Source organism: Gouania willdenowi, chromosome 21 (assembly GCF_900634775.1).
Source record: "Gouania willdenowi chromosome 21, fGouWil2.1, whole genome shotgun sequence".
Taxonomy (NCBI): domain Eukaryota; kingdom Metazoa; phylum Chordata; class Actinopteri; order Blenniiformes; family Gobiesocidae; genus Gouania; species Gouania willdenowi.
Window position 1 is genome coordinate 1,314,162 of NC_041064.1, and position 17,723 is coordinate 1,331,884.

The window sequence follows — 17,723 nt, forward strand, 5'->3', positions numbered from 1 at the left end:
TAACACAAACTTGTGGGACTAGTTGCTATATGCTAAGCTAACCAACCATATGTATAGTGTTGCCACCTTTCAGAAAAGAAAATAAGGGACACCCATGGGACCGTGAACACAATCTTCAAAAATAGAAACATTTGGACATAAAAGTGTTTATTATTGCCCCATGTACCCCTGAGCTCATGTTATATATTATTTATTGTGTCTGCTGACTCGTCTAAACTCTTTCCTGTGTCTTGTCCAACATTAACCTTGAATTTAAGCCTTTTTGTTCATTTATTTCTGATGTGTTTTTTTGTTCATTGTGGAGAGTTGTGCAACAAATTATGATTGATGGATGAAAAAAAAGTCTGTGCGCATGTAAAAAAAAAAAAGGAGCCATTTTTCCTCCTCTCACCTGGATTAAAATCATTCTGGAGCCGAAAAAAAAAAACATTCTCAATGAAGACAATATAGTGTACAGAAAATTCTATATGCAAATAATATTATTAATAATAATTAATTGTTTTTTGTTGATGTATTTGTAGTAAATAACTTGAATTTGATAACACATGATCATGTTGGTCAACACACACACACACACACACACACATATCTATAGATATATATATATATATAGATGCAACATATCAAGCATGCACATTAATCTGGCAAGTTGGCAGTTAATTAAATATTTCCCCACACAAATAAAATCTCTAAGGAATGTTTATGGTTGATGAGTTATTGCACAATGTGATTTATTTTTAGGTTGACATATTATTATATCATGATTTTATTTGATGTCAATGTCATTTATCATTAATAACCTCTGTAAGAAATAACAATTCATTATTTTAATATTTTCTTATAGCTATAGGGAGCCGTTGCAAAAGAGTCAAAGAGCCACATGAGGTTCCAGAACCACAGGCTGCAGACCCTTGTCCTTGGGAACACGTACCCCAGTTTGGGAACCACTAGAATATACAGAAATCTTTATAAACATTTTAACCTAGAGATTGTATATAATGTGAAACAAAATATGAATATATTTATTTGATTTGCCTATTTATATTACCTAATACTACTGTAATAATGATTAATGATCTTTCATTTAACTTTTAAACCTCCACATCCTAAACATTAAATCACATCACAATAGTCTTTCAAATGAATCCAATCTTACAAGTTTACAATCCAATCATGATGTGTTTACTGTATCAGATGATGGATGTATGAAGAACATCTCAGAATGTTCATATCTACAGTGTTGTTCTCCTGAAGCTGTTTGATGTCAGACTGACCATCATGTGACACTGAAAACTCTCTAAAGTCAGGCATGTTTATGGTCTGAGCAGCGTAGGTGTGTCATCATCGTCTGTCTCTCACTCCAACAGTCCATGAAAGCACCACACACACACACACACACATACACACACACACACACAGAGTGGGGGTCCTACGTCGACCCCACCACAACAATGTTGCTGACCTTGGCATTTCTTAGTTTTTGTGTGTGACGGTCTGACAGACGTGTCTAATGTTCTGGTCATTTATGCAAATATGGAACAAACAGCGTTCCGTTTTGCCTCAGTATGGGACGTATCATTTAAGGGTCAAATAAGGAAGGATTCTGTATTTTAAGGGACGAGTGACAGCCCTACATATGGACTGATCTCTGTATGGAGTTATTATTAAAGAAGAACATTTATCATCTGTAACACATGGAACACAAAGATTCATCTTAAAGTTTTTCTCTCCCTCACATTAAAGATAAACAACATGTTTGTTGTTGTTTGTTTGGAATATGAAACAGATGCTGCACAGATGTTAGAAAAAGCTCTTAAACAAACTGGAGGAGATGTTTTTAATCTTTGCATGTTTGTAATATTTTATAACAGATTGTTTTCTCATTTATTAAAAGTCTGATTTCTGGTAGTTTTTCACGTGTCCGTTTCTCACTTTTCTTTTTTTTCTGTTGGTGCAGATTTCAGCGACCGGCAGCTGGAGGTGGTGGGCCTGGAGGGGGCGATAGAGATGGGTCAGATCTACACGGGGCTGAAGAGTGCCGGGCGCCGCCTGGCTCAGTGTAGCAGCGTTAGCATCAGGTCAGAAACCAGTTCGTCTGCGTTAGCAGCGCTATCACTATCACTAGCAGGATGTAGTCCAGATGCTGAGGACTAATAATGATGATGCAGCACATATTTCACCCTTTGTGTTCAGGACCGGTCGTCTGCTGCCCATGCAGATTGACGGAGAGCCGTGGATGCAGCCGCCCTGCACGGTGAGACTTCCTGTTTCACTTTATAAGTAGAGCATCACAGACAGACACAGACAGGACGACACACGGCTCCCTACGGTCTGTAGGCAGGGTCAGCTAGGGTAGGACATTGGTTCAGTTTAACTATTGTGATTCTTTTCAGAGTCATGGTCATACAGTAAAAATGTCCATATTTTAAATGAGCTGCTAACTGGAGATGTTTCTGAATTAAATAATCTGAATCTCTCCATGAATATTAATCCTATGAACCTCTGGGACCTGGACCTGGTTTTGGTCTTGGATCTGGACCAGTGAAGGAAAAATAAAAACGAACTCAATTTGTTTCAACTGTTCTGAGTGATAGAGATGACGTATGTAACTGAGTTAGTGCAATAGTGTGTGTGTGTGTGTGTGTGTGTTTTCTCTGGTTACTTCCTGTGTGACAGGATCAGCCTCGACCTGCATCTCCACTCGTCCTTTCACTCCTTCTTCTTTGCTGCATCTCTCAGCTCCTGCTGCTGCTGCGGAGGAGGAGGACACAGGGCTTTTTGTTGTTACGTAAAAATGTGCAAGGTTGCAGCAGCGCTTTCATAAGAGTGTGAACATCACGAACAACCTGTGGAGGACACACACACACACACACACACACACTTAGTGCACAAACGTCAGTGATGCAGCACAACAATGGTTTCAAATCAGAGAGAAATTAAACCTTATGTTGTGGCTCCAAAGTCCAGGGATTGGTTAACCAGGTTAAGGTGACATATGTGTGTTTGTGTAACTAAATGTGTGTGCGTGTGTGTGTGTGTGTGTGTTCCACAGGTGAGAATCACTCATAAGAACCAGGTTCCCATCCTGCTGGGTCCTCCTCAGAAAACACCGTTCTTCTTCTTCAAGAAACACGCGCGGACCAGGGACTAGGATACACACACACACATACACACACGCACACACACACACACACACACACACACACACACACACACACACACACACACACACACAGGACACCTTGTGAGTGTGTGTTAGAGACAAACTGGGATCATAAGTCTGACTCATTGATCCGGACCACAACGGTATTTATTTGTTTTATTTCTCGACCAATAAGTGTAGCTGTAGCCCCGCCCCTTTACCCTTTGACCCTGCTCTCAGCCAGTGCTGCTATGTGCTAAGCTAACCAACCGTGTGGACTGGCCTCAGAGGAACCTTCTTCCTCCCTTTGTTTGGAATATGAAACAGATGCTACACAGACATTTTTCATCCTTTAGTTTAACAGCTGCATGTTTATGTGCCTTCATTTAGAATTTGGATCATATCTGTACATTTAGGAACAGATCTATCTTCATACGTTTGTGATAACTTTGATCAACTGTCTTGGTGTTTTGAAGGAATTATTATCTGGACCGTTTTTTCTGCTAAAGCATCGTTAGAAATGAAATGATTTGGTACAGAAACAAGTATAACTGCGTTTCTTTGTCTATAGATAATTATCTATAGTTTAGTGATCTATAGATTCACTATCTAGTGATTAAAAGTCAGAATCTGGGGAAAAGAGAAGGAACGGCGTACATCAGACGTAACATTACGACCACCTGCCCAATGAAGACCTATCTATGATAGAGATCTATGATAACTTCCTCCTGTTTAATCAGTGTTATTATCCGACCATCACAATGTGGTCTTTGGTTCTAATCTGTGTCAAACATGGTTCTACATGATGGTGGTCCTAATGTTATGGCTGACCAGTGTTGCTTTTAGATTACCAGTGTAACTGGTTCCATTATTAACCATTTAGGTTCAGCTAAAGCTAAAGTTAACTCATGACGAACAGTCTGACATCGTCTGCATACAGAGACATTTGAACTAGTTTTTGGTTCATATCTTAGGTTTTTGTTTTACTTCCACTTGGAGGAAATCTAATGTGTCAAAGCTCATCATGTTAGTAAATTAAAGGTGTTTCTTTTGCACTTTTCTGTGTTATTTAATGACTGAATTATGACTTTCAAACACAACATCTGCTCCTAAATGTTCTAAAAGTGACCATGAATCAGGTTTGAGTGGTTTTTAGACAGATGTGTAAAGAGTACTGATATATCTACTCAAGTACAAGTAAAAAGTAGCTCAATTAAATAGTAGCTAAAGTAAAAGTTATTAGTTACTTTCACCCCCACATTTATTGTTGGTAATAAATCTTGGTACGAGTCCCTTACATACAGTAAACATCTGATGTAGAAACTTTAAAAAAAGAGACCAAATCTACCACAATTGGAACTTAATTTATTTTCCTCAAAGGCATCTGTAGAAAAGAAAAGGTTTGTCAAAAATGTACAATTATTATTTAAAATAAAATAACACTAATTAATTAAAATTACATTTAAATGTAATACATTTTCAGGTTCTAAGTATAGATACATTTATGAACTCTAAAACTAAGAAAATAACCTCCATTCAATGATGTTTTTGTGCCGTGCATTACGTTTAATCTGATTGGTCGACTATGATGTGATGCATTTGTGTCTGGTTATTTCATTTTTTGTAGTTTCACAATGTCTGTTGATATTTTAGTAACAGTTGAGTGTAGAAAAATAATAAATGACTAAACGTCTTTTAAAACAGTACAAATAAAATGACTGATTTAGAACCATTACTCATAAAAGCACCTCATTTACAGTAATGTGATTACTTGTATATGAATGCTGTTCTAATGAGTTCTGTGTTGTTTTGGTTTATATTGCACGTCTTGGCTTTGTTATGGACCCACCAATGGAGGTTCTGATCCCTCCAGGCCAGAGTCAGTGATCCACATAATGTCAGAAAGCCCAGTTACACCACACAGCTGGGCTGCTGCTCAGATAACAGGAGTTATGTCTCAGAGGCTATTAATAGAAGAGAGAGAGGTGTGACATCTGCAGGTCGAACTGTGACCAATCCATTCAATGTTTATGATCATTTATCCACAACCTTTACTAGATTTACCTGTATGATAAAAACTATTTCAACCACTGAATGGAGCTGGTAACATAGCCCCGCCCCTTTAATTGTAACCCTGCTCAGCCAACGTCGCTATGTGCTAAGCTAACAAAACACGTGGAGGGGTCTGTATAGAGTTACTTTCCAGTTTGTAACATGTGGAACACAAATATTTATCTTTAGTTTCCTTCTCACTCACCTGGCAAAATATACATTTGTAAAGAATATGAAACGGATGTTGTACACACTGTTAATGTGTGCCTTCATTTAGAACAGATCTATTCTTCATATGTCTATAACCAACCAGCTTTGTGAACATTTATTGACCTTTTTTCTTTCTTTAGGAATGAGAAAAGTTTTAAAGTAGAAGCTGCATTTTGTTTGTAGACATATTCTAATAGATTGATGTTGTCGTTGGATGTGGTTGGATGAATCCTCACCAGCTGAGTGTGTGACAGTGAAAGCTGACACTTGTCCTCTGTGTTTAATCCGTTCTCACTCAGGTGAGGATGAGGATTATCTGATGTTACATGAGTGTCACACTAACCTGAAACACAGCAGCATGTGGAGCAGATATTTAAAGACACACACACACACACACACACGCACACACACACACACACACACACACACACACGGTCACTGTAGCTTTGTGTTACACACAGGTCTAAGTCAGGTTTGAGTTAACCTGCTTTATTTACTCAAACTAAATATGAACATGATCTTTGCTAAACTCAATTGTTTATATGTTTATATTGTGTGTTTAGATGTGTATGTATCTACACGTGTTTAATGTAGCTTTAGTAAATTAGGAGTTTAAAAATGTTGTTATAAATGTTGTTGCTTTGTTTGTTGTTAATTTTACAATGACTAAAGTGCATCAGACATTTATTTTAAATTAAAAAAATTAAATCTAGACAAAAATGAACTCGACACATTTTGTCGACTTGTCATTTTCATGATAGTTTACATGGACTTTCTTTTTAAAGTGATTAAATTGTCAAAAAGACATAAAAAGTAGACTAAAAACTCCTAATGACTAAAATGTAGTGGAGAACATGCAAACACAGACAGTGTCCACCCCAGGATTTAAACCCTGACCTATTTGCTGTGACGTAGACGTGCTAACCACTACTCTTTCTTTAGAAGAAAAAATAAAACTAAATAAAATAGAATTAATCCTAAAAAAAAATACTTGAAAATAGGACTAAAGTAAAATTTAAATAAAGTTTAAAAGTAAAAGTGAAAAATAACGTTTGATGTTTTATTTTTCTGCTGCTGGCCCTTTAACAAACCCGTCTTTATAGCAACGCCATAAAAACTGTGAATGAAACTCTGCCGTTCATAAAAATAAACCCACTGCTGGGTCCTGATTGGTCGTCGTGCGTACGTCACCACCTCCCGTGCAACGATTAGCTCTGATAGATGATGGACAGGAAGAATGGACCAATCAGGAGCCTCACTGCGTTCCGCTGGGGGTGAGCCGTTAGAGAGGGGGGGTCAGTGTGGATCAGACCGTCAGAGGAGCAACATCACCGGGTAGAGCAGCAACATCACCGGGTAGAGCAGCAACATCACCGGGTAGAGCAGCAACATCACCGGGTAGAGCAGCAACATCACCGGGTAGAGCAGCAACATCACCGGGTAGAGCAGCAACATCACCGGGTAGAGCAGCAACATCACCGGGTAGAGCAGCAGCTCCAGTCCGTCTGAGGTGAACCTTCTTCGGCTGCTCTGAGCTCAGGTGAGCCGTTACACACTTGGTGAAAGTGTCAGTTTTTATTTTTTTTAGTTTTTGAACTTTATTGCCTACTTTATTAAATTTCCATTAATCGACACAAGTTGATTTAAAAAAGCGCAGGAAGTCCAAAGATGGTGCGTTTACGGACCGTATTTAAAAGACAATATTTCTTAACAACACTCCAAGGTTTTAGACACAATCTATAAACATTAATTTATAAATATTAATTTATAAATATTAATTTATAAATGTTATTAATGATAATATATTATTAGTTTATTACACAGGGACAGTTGTACCTGTTATTGAACATATCTCCAGCTGGGCTTTGTGTTTATCTTATTGTTTTCTAAAGGGTTTTATTTAGTAAATAAGTGGTGTTAAATATCAGGTTCATGGTCCACATCTGGCCCGTTGGTAAGTCCACATGAATAGTTCAAATCTTCTCTTACATGATAACTTCAAAAATTTTGTTTCTCATTTATTCATAAATGTATTTATTTATTAAATGCTTCTCTAAACCATAAACTGAGTTATTTAAAAAACACTGCACTAGAGCAAAATATAATAAAGCATTATTTTATTAATTATTTTTACTTCATTTAATTTCCATAAAGATGTCCTTTGGTTAGTTAATCTATATTTTACTGTGTTTAAAGATGTTTAGCAGCTTTTGTTTAATTCCCAGGGTTTGAAACAGTAACGCTGCAAAAAGTTTAAAAGTGTCTATGATACAGCTTTATTATTATTATTATTATTATTATTATTATTATTATTATTATTATTATGATTATTATTATTGTTATTGTTATTGTTATTATTATTATTATTATTATTTTCAGTCTAATTTTTACAGTTTATGTAAATTTGAGAAACAGACACATTTTTAACATGTAATCTATGAGTGAGTGAAACATAAACCAGACTCTCACATACACACACACACACACACGCACACACACACACACACACACACACACACACTGTAAATCATTCTCACTTAGTCTCCACAGCCTGAGAAACGTGTGGAGCTTGTGTTAGAAATAATAAATAATAATATAAAGAAATGTAGAAATAATATCATAAAAACAACTGTTAGTAATGATAGTAATATAATGTGATTCTGAGGTCACGTTTAGCTTTGGTTTGAACATTAAAAGGCCTGTGTGTGTGTGTGTGTGTGTGTGTGTGTGTGTGTGTGTGTGTGTGTGTGTGTGTGTGTGTGTGTGTGCGTGTGTGTGTGTATGTGTGTGTGTGCTTGTTTCTAACCAACACTTTCCATGTTTTCTGTGGGACAGCAGTAAACACACACACACACATTATGTAATTGTATTACATGCTGCCTTCACTGACCGCACATTCTTCTGTAACTCTTAGTAACTTAGGAAGATAATTGTGTACTTTGTGTATGTTTATGTAAAGCAGACATAGGCAACTGGTGGCCTAGGGGCCACATACGGCCCACGGTGTCATTTTATTCAGCCCCCAAAATAAAAACACAAAACAAAACCAAGAATACATAAAAAAAATATAAAGAATTACAACATTGCAGGAAAATACAGTAAAAGACAAGAGAAAAACACACAAAATACTAGAAAAACATGAAAACTGACTCTGCAAACCCACAGTACTAACAAATAAGCAAAACAACAACAGAAATACACAAAACATATTCCAAAAAACACAAGATGACACACATACAAATACACAATGACTCAAAAAACATATATTTTACAGGAAAAATACAAATAAATTGTTAGAAGGGAGTTTTTTTTCCCACTGTCGCTTATGCTTGTTCATGTGGATTTGTTGGGTTTTTTTCTTTTTTCGTTTTTATTACGAATTTTATATTTTGATAGCACTTTGAGATGACTTTTGTTGTAATTAGCGCTATATAAATAAGTGGAATTGAATTGAAATAATCCTACAAAAATGACACACACAAATGTACAATATGACTCCAAAAAACATATATTTTACAGGAAAAATACACTAAAGGACAACAGAAATACACAAAATGCTTCACAATGAGCAAGACAACAACAAACACACAATGACTATAAAAGTCTTTGTTCTTTCCTGTATTAATGCTCAGATCGCTCATTGTTTTAAATGCTGACATGAATGTTGATCATGTGACCCTCTGATCAAACAAACACATTCTTTTGGCCCGCTGTGATAATAGTTGCGTACCTCTGATCTAAAGGATGAGTGAGGGTTGTTGTTGTGCTGAGATCTAATCAAACCTCTATTGATCCTCATCCTTTCATTAATCTTCTGCTTCTATACACACTGATCATATACATGATGTATATCATTTAATCTGATCAGAGATATGATCAGTTAGTGATAAACTTCAGGACTTTCATTCACATTCAGATAAATAATAATCTTCTCTGTTCTACAGGAGCTTCAGGGCCAACCCTCGTCACCCCCCCCCCCCACACACACACACACACACACACACACACACCAGTATGGAGGCTTTCTACGACCAGCAGGTTCCATTCCTGCTGCCTCACAGTGTGAGTTGTTTCTCCTCCAGTCTCTCTCTCTCTCTCTCTCTCTCCATCCTCATCAACCTCTCCTTCTTCTCCTCCAGCTCAACTCCATCCTGGACAAGCCCCCGCCCGACAGGAAGAGGAAGTTTGTGGATGAGGAACTGGATCAGGACACCCAAGGTAGGACGTACCCACTGGGCACACTGGGATTTAATCTGGAATAACTGGGTCCTTCAGACTTTCAAGCATGTGTGAGTGGGAGGAAGCCGCCGCGCACACACACACACACAGAGTGTTCACGCTATGTGTGTGTGTGTTCTCAGAGCTGTTCCAGGACCTCAGTCAGCTGCAGGAGATCTGGATCGCTGAAGGTGAGCTTTATTTTATTTTGAAAGGGTTGAATTCTAGAAAAGCTGTTAAAACAAGCGTCTGTGTATTTTTTTGTGTGTTTTTGGATTGTGGATTATTTTTTGTTTATTTAGTTTTTCTGCATGCATTTTTTGTGTGTTTATGTTTTGTGATTTTTTTCTGGTATTTTTGTGTGTTTGTTGATGTGTTATTTGTGTGTTTTGTGCTTTTTGTGTTTTTTTTTTGCTTTTTGTGTATATGTTTTGTGAAATGTTTGTTTTTAATACATTTGTGTGTTTTCTTTATTTGTCTTTGTCTGTGTGTGTGTGTGTGTGTGTGTGTGTGTGTGTGTGTGTGTGTGTGTGTAACTCTTGTCCTGGTGTGTGTTCACAGCTCAGGTTCCTGATGATGAGCAGTTTGTCCCAGACTTCCAGTCAGAGAGCTGTGAGTATGTTGGTGCACCGTCTTCACGTTCTCTCCGTTCCGTCCCTAACTCCTTCTCTTTGTTTTCGCGGTTCTTTCGGGACTTTTTCATTGCCTGATTTATTGATTCAGACTTTGTTAATCCTCTGACCCCTCCCCCTTAGTGGATCCTTCAGGGTCAGGTTTTTGCTGAAGCATCTAATGGTTCCAGTCAGATGAGATTCATTAGATTAGAGTGAATTAGACTCTAGGAGCTCCCTGAGGCTGATCCATGTTCTGTGCCCCCACCCACAGTGATGTTCCATGGACCCCTATCAGTCAAGATCAAACGAGAGCCTCCGCCCTCCATGGAGGCCCCACCCTGCTCTTTGCTCTATGGAAAGAAGTGCCTTTACAGCAACAGGTAACACACACCCACACACGCTCTCATTAAAGTGTGTGTGATATAAACTAACCCCCCCCTCTGTCTCTCAGTGCCTGTGACAGGAAACCTCTGACCCCGCCCCCCACACCTGCCTCCCTCTGCACTTCCTCATCCACGCGACCAATCAGCAAAGAAACTCCACCCTCTCACTCCATCCTGTCGAACCAGTTACACAACAGTGCAGCTCCCCCGGTCCACCTTAGGCACGCCCCCCCCCCTCACCGTGCATTGTGGTCCAATCAGCCGGCAGCATGATGGCAGCTTCTCTCCTGAGCACAGGTAAGGACGCACAGCCGTAACACATCCGTAACACAACCATAACAACCGTAACACAACCATAACACAGCCGTAACACAACCGTAACACAACTGTAACGCAACCGTAACACAACCATACCACAGCCGTAACACAACCATAACACAACCGTAACACAACTGTAACGCAACCGTAACACAACCATAACACAACCATAACACAGCCGTAACACAACATAACACAGCCGTAACACAACTGTAACGCAACCATAACACAACCGTAACGCAACCATAACACAACCGTAACACAACTGTAACACAACCGTAACACAACCGTAACGCAACCATAACACAACCGTAACACAACTGTAACGCAACCGTAACACAACCGTAACGCAACCATAACAACCGTAACACAACTGTAACGCAACCGTAACACAACCGTAACACAACTGTAACGCAACCGTAACACAACCATAACACAGCCGTAACACAACCATAACACAACCGTAACACAACTGTAACGCAACCGTAACACAACCATAACACAACCATAACACAGCCGTAACACAACATAACACAGCCGTAACACAACTGTAACGCAACCATAACACAACCGTAACGCAACCATAACACAACCGTAACACAACTGTAACACAACCGTAACACAACCGTAACGCAACCATAACACAACCGTAACACAACTGTAACGCAACCATAACACAACCGTAACGCAACCATAACACAGCCGTACCACAACCGTAACACAACCGTAACACAACTGTAACACAACCGTAACACAGCCGTAACACAACTGTAACACAACCGTAACACAGCCGTAACACAACTGTAACACAACCGTAACACAGCCGTAACACAACTGTAACACAACCGTAACACAGCCGTAACACAACTGTAATGCAGCCTTAACGCAATATTAACACAACCTTAACTCAACTATAACTCTATATCTGTGACTTAAGTGAAAGTATATTTTCTAACTGACCAATGAATGAGATGATGACCCCCCTCCCCACCCCCCTTTCCTTCTCAGGTTTCAGAAACAAATGTCAGAGCCATGTCTACTCTTCCCTCCCTCGGACGGTCACACCCACTCCCAGTTCACGCCCCACGCCCCCACCGCCCGCCCCCCCTACCAGAGGCAGATGTCTGAGCCCCTGGTGGTCGTTCCTCCTCAGGGACTCAAACAGGAGCTGCTGGACCCCCCAATATGCCACCCTCAGAGACCCCCACCCATCAAACAGGAGCCGAGGGACTTCTGCTTTGACTCAGGTGAGACATGTCCCCTGAAGGTGACCCCCCCCACAGCTCAGGAGCCATATGTGGGTCTTTACACCATCAATGTTGGACCAAACACTGCGTCCCTCGGAACATCATGTGACAGAGGAGGCGAGGCGAAAAGCGAGCAGGAGAAGCCCCGCCCCTGCCATTGAGTAGTGACTGGTTAGCAGCTCACGGAGCATCAAGAACTACTGAGTGACTGAGTCAGTGCTCAGGACTCAGTCATTGGTTAAACCAAACTGGAGGACAATTTTATGTTAGTTTTTACAAGATTTGAAAATAAATAATCCATAACAGTTTTTTATTCTTCAAAGGAGGCGCAGTTTGGGAACCACTGAGTTAAACAGATAGTGATGAAGCTTTGACCTGCTGATGCTAATAGGCCACGCCCCTCCTCCTCACCCATCCTTCTGCTTAGCCTGAATCAAACTCAGCACTTTCACTTTTTTCCTCCCTGTTGGTTCCCAAATGTTAAACATTGATGGAGTCTGTCATGGTGTGTAGTGAGTCAGAGCACAGCAACACACACACACACACACACACACACACACTGAGCTGTGATGTAATGACACTAATCCTCTTAAGGCTTTTTAAAGTCCTGCGTCACGTCCCTGGATGAGGATCAGATCTCAGTCACAGGGTCATCAGATCTACACAACCTCCATGTTCAGGGTTACACACAATACACAATACACATTTTATTTGGAGGATGATTTCACATATTAACACATTATGAATCATTTTTACTGCTGTGTGTGTGTGTGTGTGTGTGTATCTGACGTGTTTCCTCTCTGTGTTTCAGACGTGTCGAGTTGTGTGTCGTCGTTTGGCAGATCAAGACGTTTCTACCACAGCAGTGAGTCTCAGTGTGTTTGTCTCCTTTTATTTCTCCTTATTTTTCCTTTTCTTTCTACTTTTGCACTACTTTTACCTCTCTACACAAATCTTTTCCCCCTTAGTTTTTAATAATAATCATAATAATTATTATGATTATTATTAATAATGGACCATCTTTAGTTCTCCGAGGGTTGATGGTTTTAATAGTTTTAAGTCTTGTCATCCCAGGCTTCTCATTGGACGGAGAGTTGTCCAATCGTTACTATGACGATACCTGTGTGGTTCCTGACAGACTGGAAGGTGAGGATGATGATGATGATGATGATGATGATGATGATGATGATGATGAAGAGTCTCTGTCTATCCAGCTAAGGTCAGACAGGAGTCGTTGGTGTTCCAGCGCCGTGGTTCTCTACAGCTGTGGCAGTTCCTGGTTACTCTACTGGACGACCCGACCAACGCTCACTTCATCTCATGGACGGGCCGAGGGATGGAGTTCAAACTGATAGAACCAGAGGAGGTGAGAGATGTGGTTCTATTGGCTCGGCCCTTGGAGGTGTTTTATGTCTAACCTGTGATTGGTCCGTGTGCTCAGGTGGCTCGTCGCTGGGGCGTCCAGAAAAACCGACCGGCTATGAACTACGACAAGCTGAGCCGCTCGCTCAGATATTACTACGAGAAAGGCATCATGCAGAAGGTAGAGTATCATAACGCTTCATAAATGAACACAGGTCCTCAGAGTTTGGTTAGCTTAGCACGTAGTAACCAGTCCCACATGTTTGAGTTAGCTTAGCATGTAGTAACCAGTCCCACATGTTTGAGTTAGCTTACCATGTAGTAACCAGTCCCACATGTTTCAGTTAGCTTAGCATGTAGTAACCAGTCCCACATGTTTGAGTTAGCTTAGCATGTAGTAACCAGTCCCACATGTTTCAGTTAGCTTAGCATGTAGTAACCAGTCCCACATGTTTGAGTTAGCTTAGCATGTAGTAACCAGTCCCACATGTTTGAGTTAGCTTAGCATGTAGTAACCAGTCCCACATGTTTCAGTTAGCTTAGCATGTAGTAACCAGTCCCACATGTTTGAGTTAGCTTAGCATGTAGTAACCAGTCCCACATGTTTCAGTTAGCTTAGCATGTAGTAACCAGTCCCACATGTTTGAGTTAGCTTAGCATGTAGTAACCAGTCCCACATGTTTGAGTTAGCTTAGCACGTAGTAACCAGTCCCACATGTTTGAGTTAGCTTAGCATGTAGTAACCAGTCCCACATGTTTGAGTTAGCTTAGCATGTAGTAACCAGTCCCACATGTTTGAGTTAGCTTAGCATGTAGTAACCAGTCCTATGTTTGAGTTAGCTTAGCATGTAGCAACCAGTCCCACATGCTTGAGTTAGCTTAACGTGTAGCCACCAGTCCCACATACTTGAGTTACCTTAGCAGATAGCACCCAGTAAACCTGGGCAATATATCAACATTTCTCTTTTGGCGATATAGAAAATTACAATATTGCCTATATTGATATTTTTTTTTTATTTTATAGCTTATTTTGTATTAAAATATTTGTTTTACAAGAACTCACTCACACGTGCTGTCACTTATAAGAGAAAAAGGCAAAAGTGGCACATATTGTGCAGTTATTGGTTAATAATTGTTCCTATGTGGCATTTTAAATGAACAGATTTAACCTAGAATTGTCTTTGTGGTCACACAGTTAATAATATTTAGATGCATGTCTTATATCACCATTTAGCGATTAGTCTTACATGTTTGAGTTAGCTTAGCGTGTAGCAGTGCTGCTGAGCAGGGAGTAAAGGGGCGTTACATGTAGTACTGATGGTTTTACTGGTTCTGGTGTTGTGGTTATTGTGGTCACAGGTTGCTGGTGAAAGGTACGTGTATAAGTTTGTGTGCGACCCTGAGGCTCTTTTCTCCATGGAGTTCCACGACAACCAGAGGCTGAACCTGAAAATCGACCCCGATGACGACACCGTGCCGCTCACGCACTACGACAACAGCCCCCCCTACCTGCAGGACGGGGGGGAGCATGGGGGGGGCGGCCTGCTTTATCCAGACGGCTTCATCTACTGAACACACACACACACACACACACACACACACACACACACACACACACTTTGTGAGACCCAGAGCTGAACAAAGATGAACTCCTTGGTCCGTAGAAACATTCTGGGAAAGAAAAGCTCCTGCACAGACTTTGTTGTGCGGCTGAAGGAAAACCTTATGTTTTAAACACATGGGGTCGTATTGTTTTTAATGACAACGATGCTTCGTTTCAGCTCCTTGTGTTTTCATGTTTTGGTATTTTTCACCTTCCAACACTTCCTTATCCTGTCAGTGTGTGAATCAGAACAGGAGGTGTCCCCTGCTGGTTATTGCTGGTATTGCCATGTGAGCTTAAAATGGAAAAACTAAATATGATTTAAATCACACATGTTATTTTTCATTATAATATGATCAGTTTGACTCTGACACTGAGTTTTAAATAGTTTGTGTTTTCTTGGCTTTAAATGTCACACGTTTGGAGCTGAAGCTTTGCTTTTATTGACCAAATATTTGATTGATCGAAGAAGTTGAAACACCAAAGTTTTACATAATTTATGATTTCACTCCAACTTTAAGTGAAAAATTATGGTTTTGTGGACTTTGATCAGAAGAATTCAGCTTCACGTGATCGTCCAATCACAGCACAGATATGAAAACGTGTTTTTATTCCCGTCTGAGGGACGTCGTACAGTCACGTGTGCGTGTTGTTGCTTTTCCTCTGACGCTGCATGTGTCGCTCTGCAGACAAACATGTAGAAAGTCTCTATTTTTGCTATGAAGTGTTTGAGTCCACGTTAACACTGTGTTGTTGTTCTCTGTGATAAATAAACCAACACTGTTTCCTCCTTCTCTGACTCCATCTTCCTCTCTTTACCCTGAGCTCAACCACTTTAAATGATCCTCCACTGTTTTTACAAATGTGGCTTCAAACCTTCTAAATGTCCTTATTAGATCATCTAAACACATTATTTTGACCATATTCATTGCATTTTAAAATAGGACTACTTTACAGTTTTAGAGCCTGCGTTCCTCCATCTTATAATATTTATTAATATAACACCTTTCACAGACCGAGGTCACAAAGTGCTTTACATACTGTATCAGCTCATTCACACACCAGTGGGACAGGCGCTAGTCAACCACTGGGAGCAACTTGGGGTTCAGTGTCTTGCCCAAGGACACTGCAACACATAGACCGGGATCGAACCCCCAACCTCTCAATCAGAGGAGCCACATGATTGATGATGTCACACTGCCTATAAACATCCCATTGTTTTCTATTGAAGTGAAACATTCAGCCTGATTTTTACATAATTTAGCAGCTTTTTAGTAACGATGACAACTTGTTCTAAAAATACCAGGAATAGTTAAAGATGTTGATGTAAACCTCTTTTGTTTACAGAAAGAGGATAAAAACAGCTGTGATCACAGGGAGTGACAGTTCCAACTCTGAGGTTTGGTCGTAGACAATGAAGCAGAGAAGAAGAGCTCTCCTAAGGACCACCAGAGCGTGTCAGGGCACCGTTTAAGGGAGAGTAAAGGTTCCTTAGAAGAGCTCTTCTTCTCTGCTTCACTGTCTACTAACAAACCTCAAATGTTAAATATGGGTCATGGAAACTTTTCACTGTGCAGTGAATGATGTGAGCGCTGAAAGCCTGGGAGTGTATTATTGATCCTGTTGTGCTTTTAACCTTCAAATCCATTCAAGCACACACACACACACACACACACACACACACACACACACACACACACACACACACACACACACACACACACAATGATCTGGGTCACTGAGCAGGAGAGAAAAAGAAAGTCCATTATTCTATTTTGAATTATTCAGCAGAGTTCACTAACTCATAAATAATAGGGAATGGAGCAGCTCGCTCTGTAATGTTGTGCTAATAATTTGTGATACGTACATTATGAAGGTTTATTACATCATCAGCTCAAACCCTGCTGCATTCAGCCCTCTGCTGATCTTCTGCCCCCTGGTGCCCCCCCGTGGCACTACAAGCAACTTTATTCTGAGATTTATATTAAAATCGCCACAAATAATTTAAAATGAGAACCGACTCATATGAAGCAACTTATATATTTTTCATTTTTCTTTAAAGTACAAACACGTTTGAACAGGAAGTTGAAGTTAATGATCCACTGGCACCATTTCCAACTTTCCAAACATTAAAATTGTATGAAAACTTGCTCAGAACTATTGACCATTTGTCCTCATACAATAAAGCAACTACTATGTCAAAATTTATCAGATTTTTTTTTAAAGGAGAAAAGCATAAAGGTACATGGGAAGAACAAATAAAGTTTACCTGAGCCTGTGTTACCTTTAATGTAAACATACAGTATAAAGTAGAGAGGAGACCATACTGTTGGTTTATTATGTGATTTAAAGAAAGACAAATGAATAGTTAGTCACAAAAAAGAATTACCCTTATACATGTTCAACATATTACATTTAACTTTCTAGATTTAACACGTGTGGGAACATTTTATACGAGAAGTGAAACTTATTATATTCTTAAGAGACATCAGTGTTCCTTTAGAGCCCAGGTTCCCAAAGTGGGGTATGGGTACCCCCAGAGGTACACAAATTGTCATGGGTGTACATGAATGA

General features: G+C 39.8%; 2 protein-coding genes across 5 annotated transcripts in view; both read left to right on the forward strand.

Moving 5' to 3' along the window:
* The window catches only part of dgkg (diacylglycerol kinase, gamma), a 38,965-nt gene extending 34,768 nt beyond the window's left edge, over positions 1-4,197 (forward strand). For 3 of the 4 annotated variants that reach the window (XM_028435662.1, XM_028435659.1, XM_028435658.1), the window contains exons 25-27: positions 1,958-2,078; positions 2,194-2,254; positions 3,053-3,151. In XM_028435662.1, the coding sequence (XP_028291463.1) occupies positions 1,958-2,078; positions 2,194-2,254; positions 3,053-3,151 (281 nt within the window). Of the gene's footprint in view, positions 1-1,957; positions 2,079-2,193; positions 2,255-3,052 lie in introns of all 4 variants that reach the window. The other variant, XM_028435657.1, reaches the window with a different exon arrangement.
* A 2,263-nt stretch (positions 4,198-6,460) lies between these two features.
* On the forward strand, positions 6,461-15,941 carry LOC114455047 (ETS translocation variant 5-like). Its single transcript, XM_028436053.1, is given in 14 exon segments — positions 6,461-6,944; positions 9,349-9,466; positions 9,544-9,622; positions 9,766-9,813; positions 10,184-10,234; positions 10,508-10,616; positions 10,688-10,817; positions 10,819-10,916; positions 11,946-12,184; positions 12,996-13,049; positions 13,259-13,330; positions 13,399-13,550; positions 13,626-13,727; positions 14,906-15,941. Coding segments are annotated over 13 exon segments (1,395 nt in total). The 5' UTR covers positions 6,461-6,944; positions 9,349-9,418; the 3' UTR covers positions 15,119-15,941.
* Positions 15,942-17,723: the final 1,782 nt, after the last annotated feature.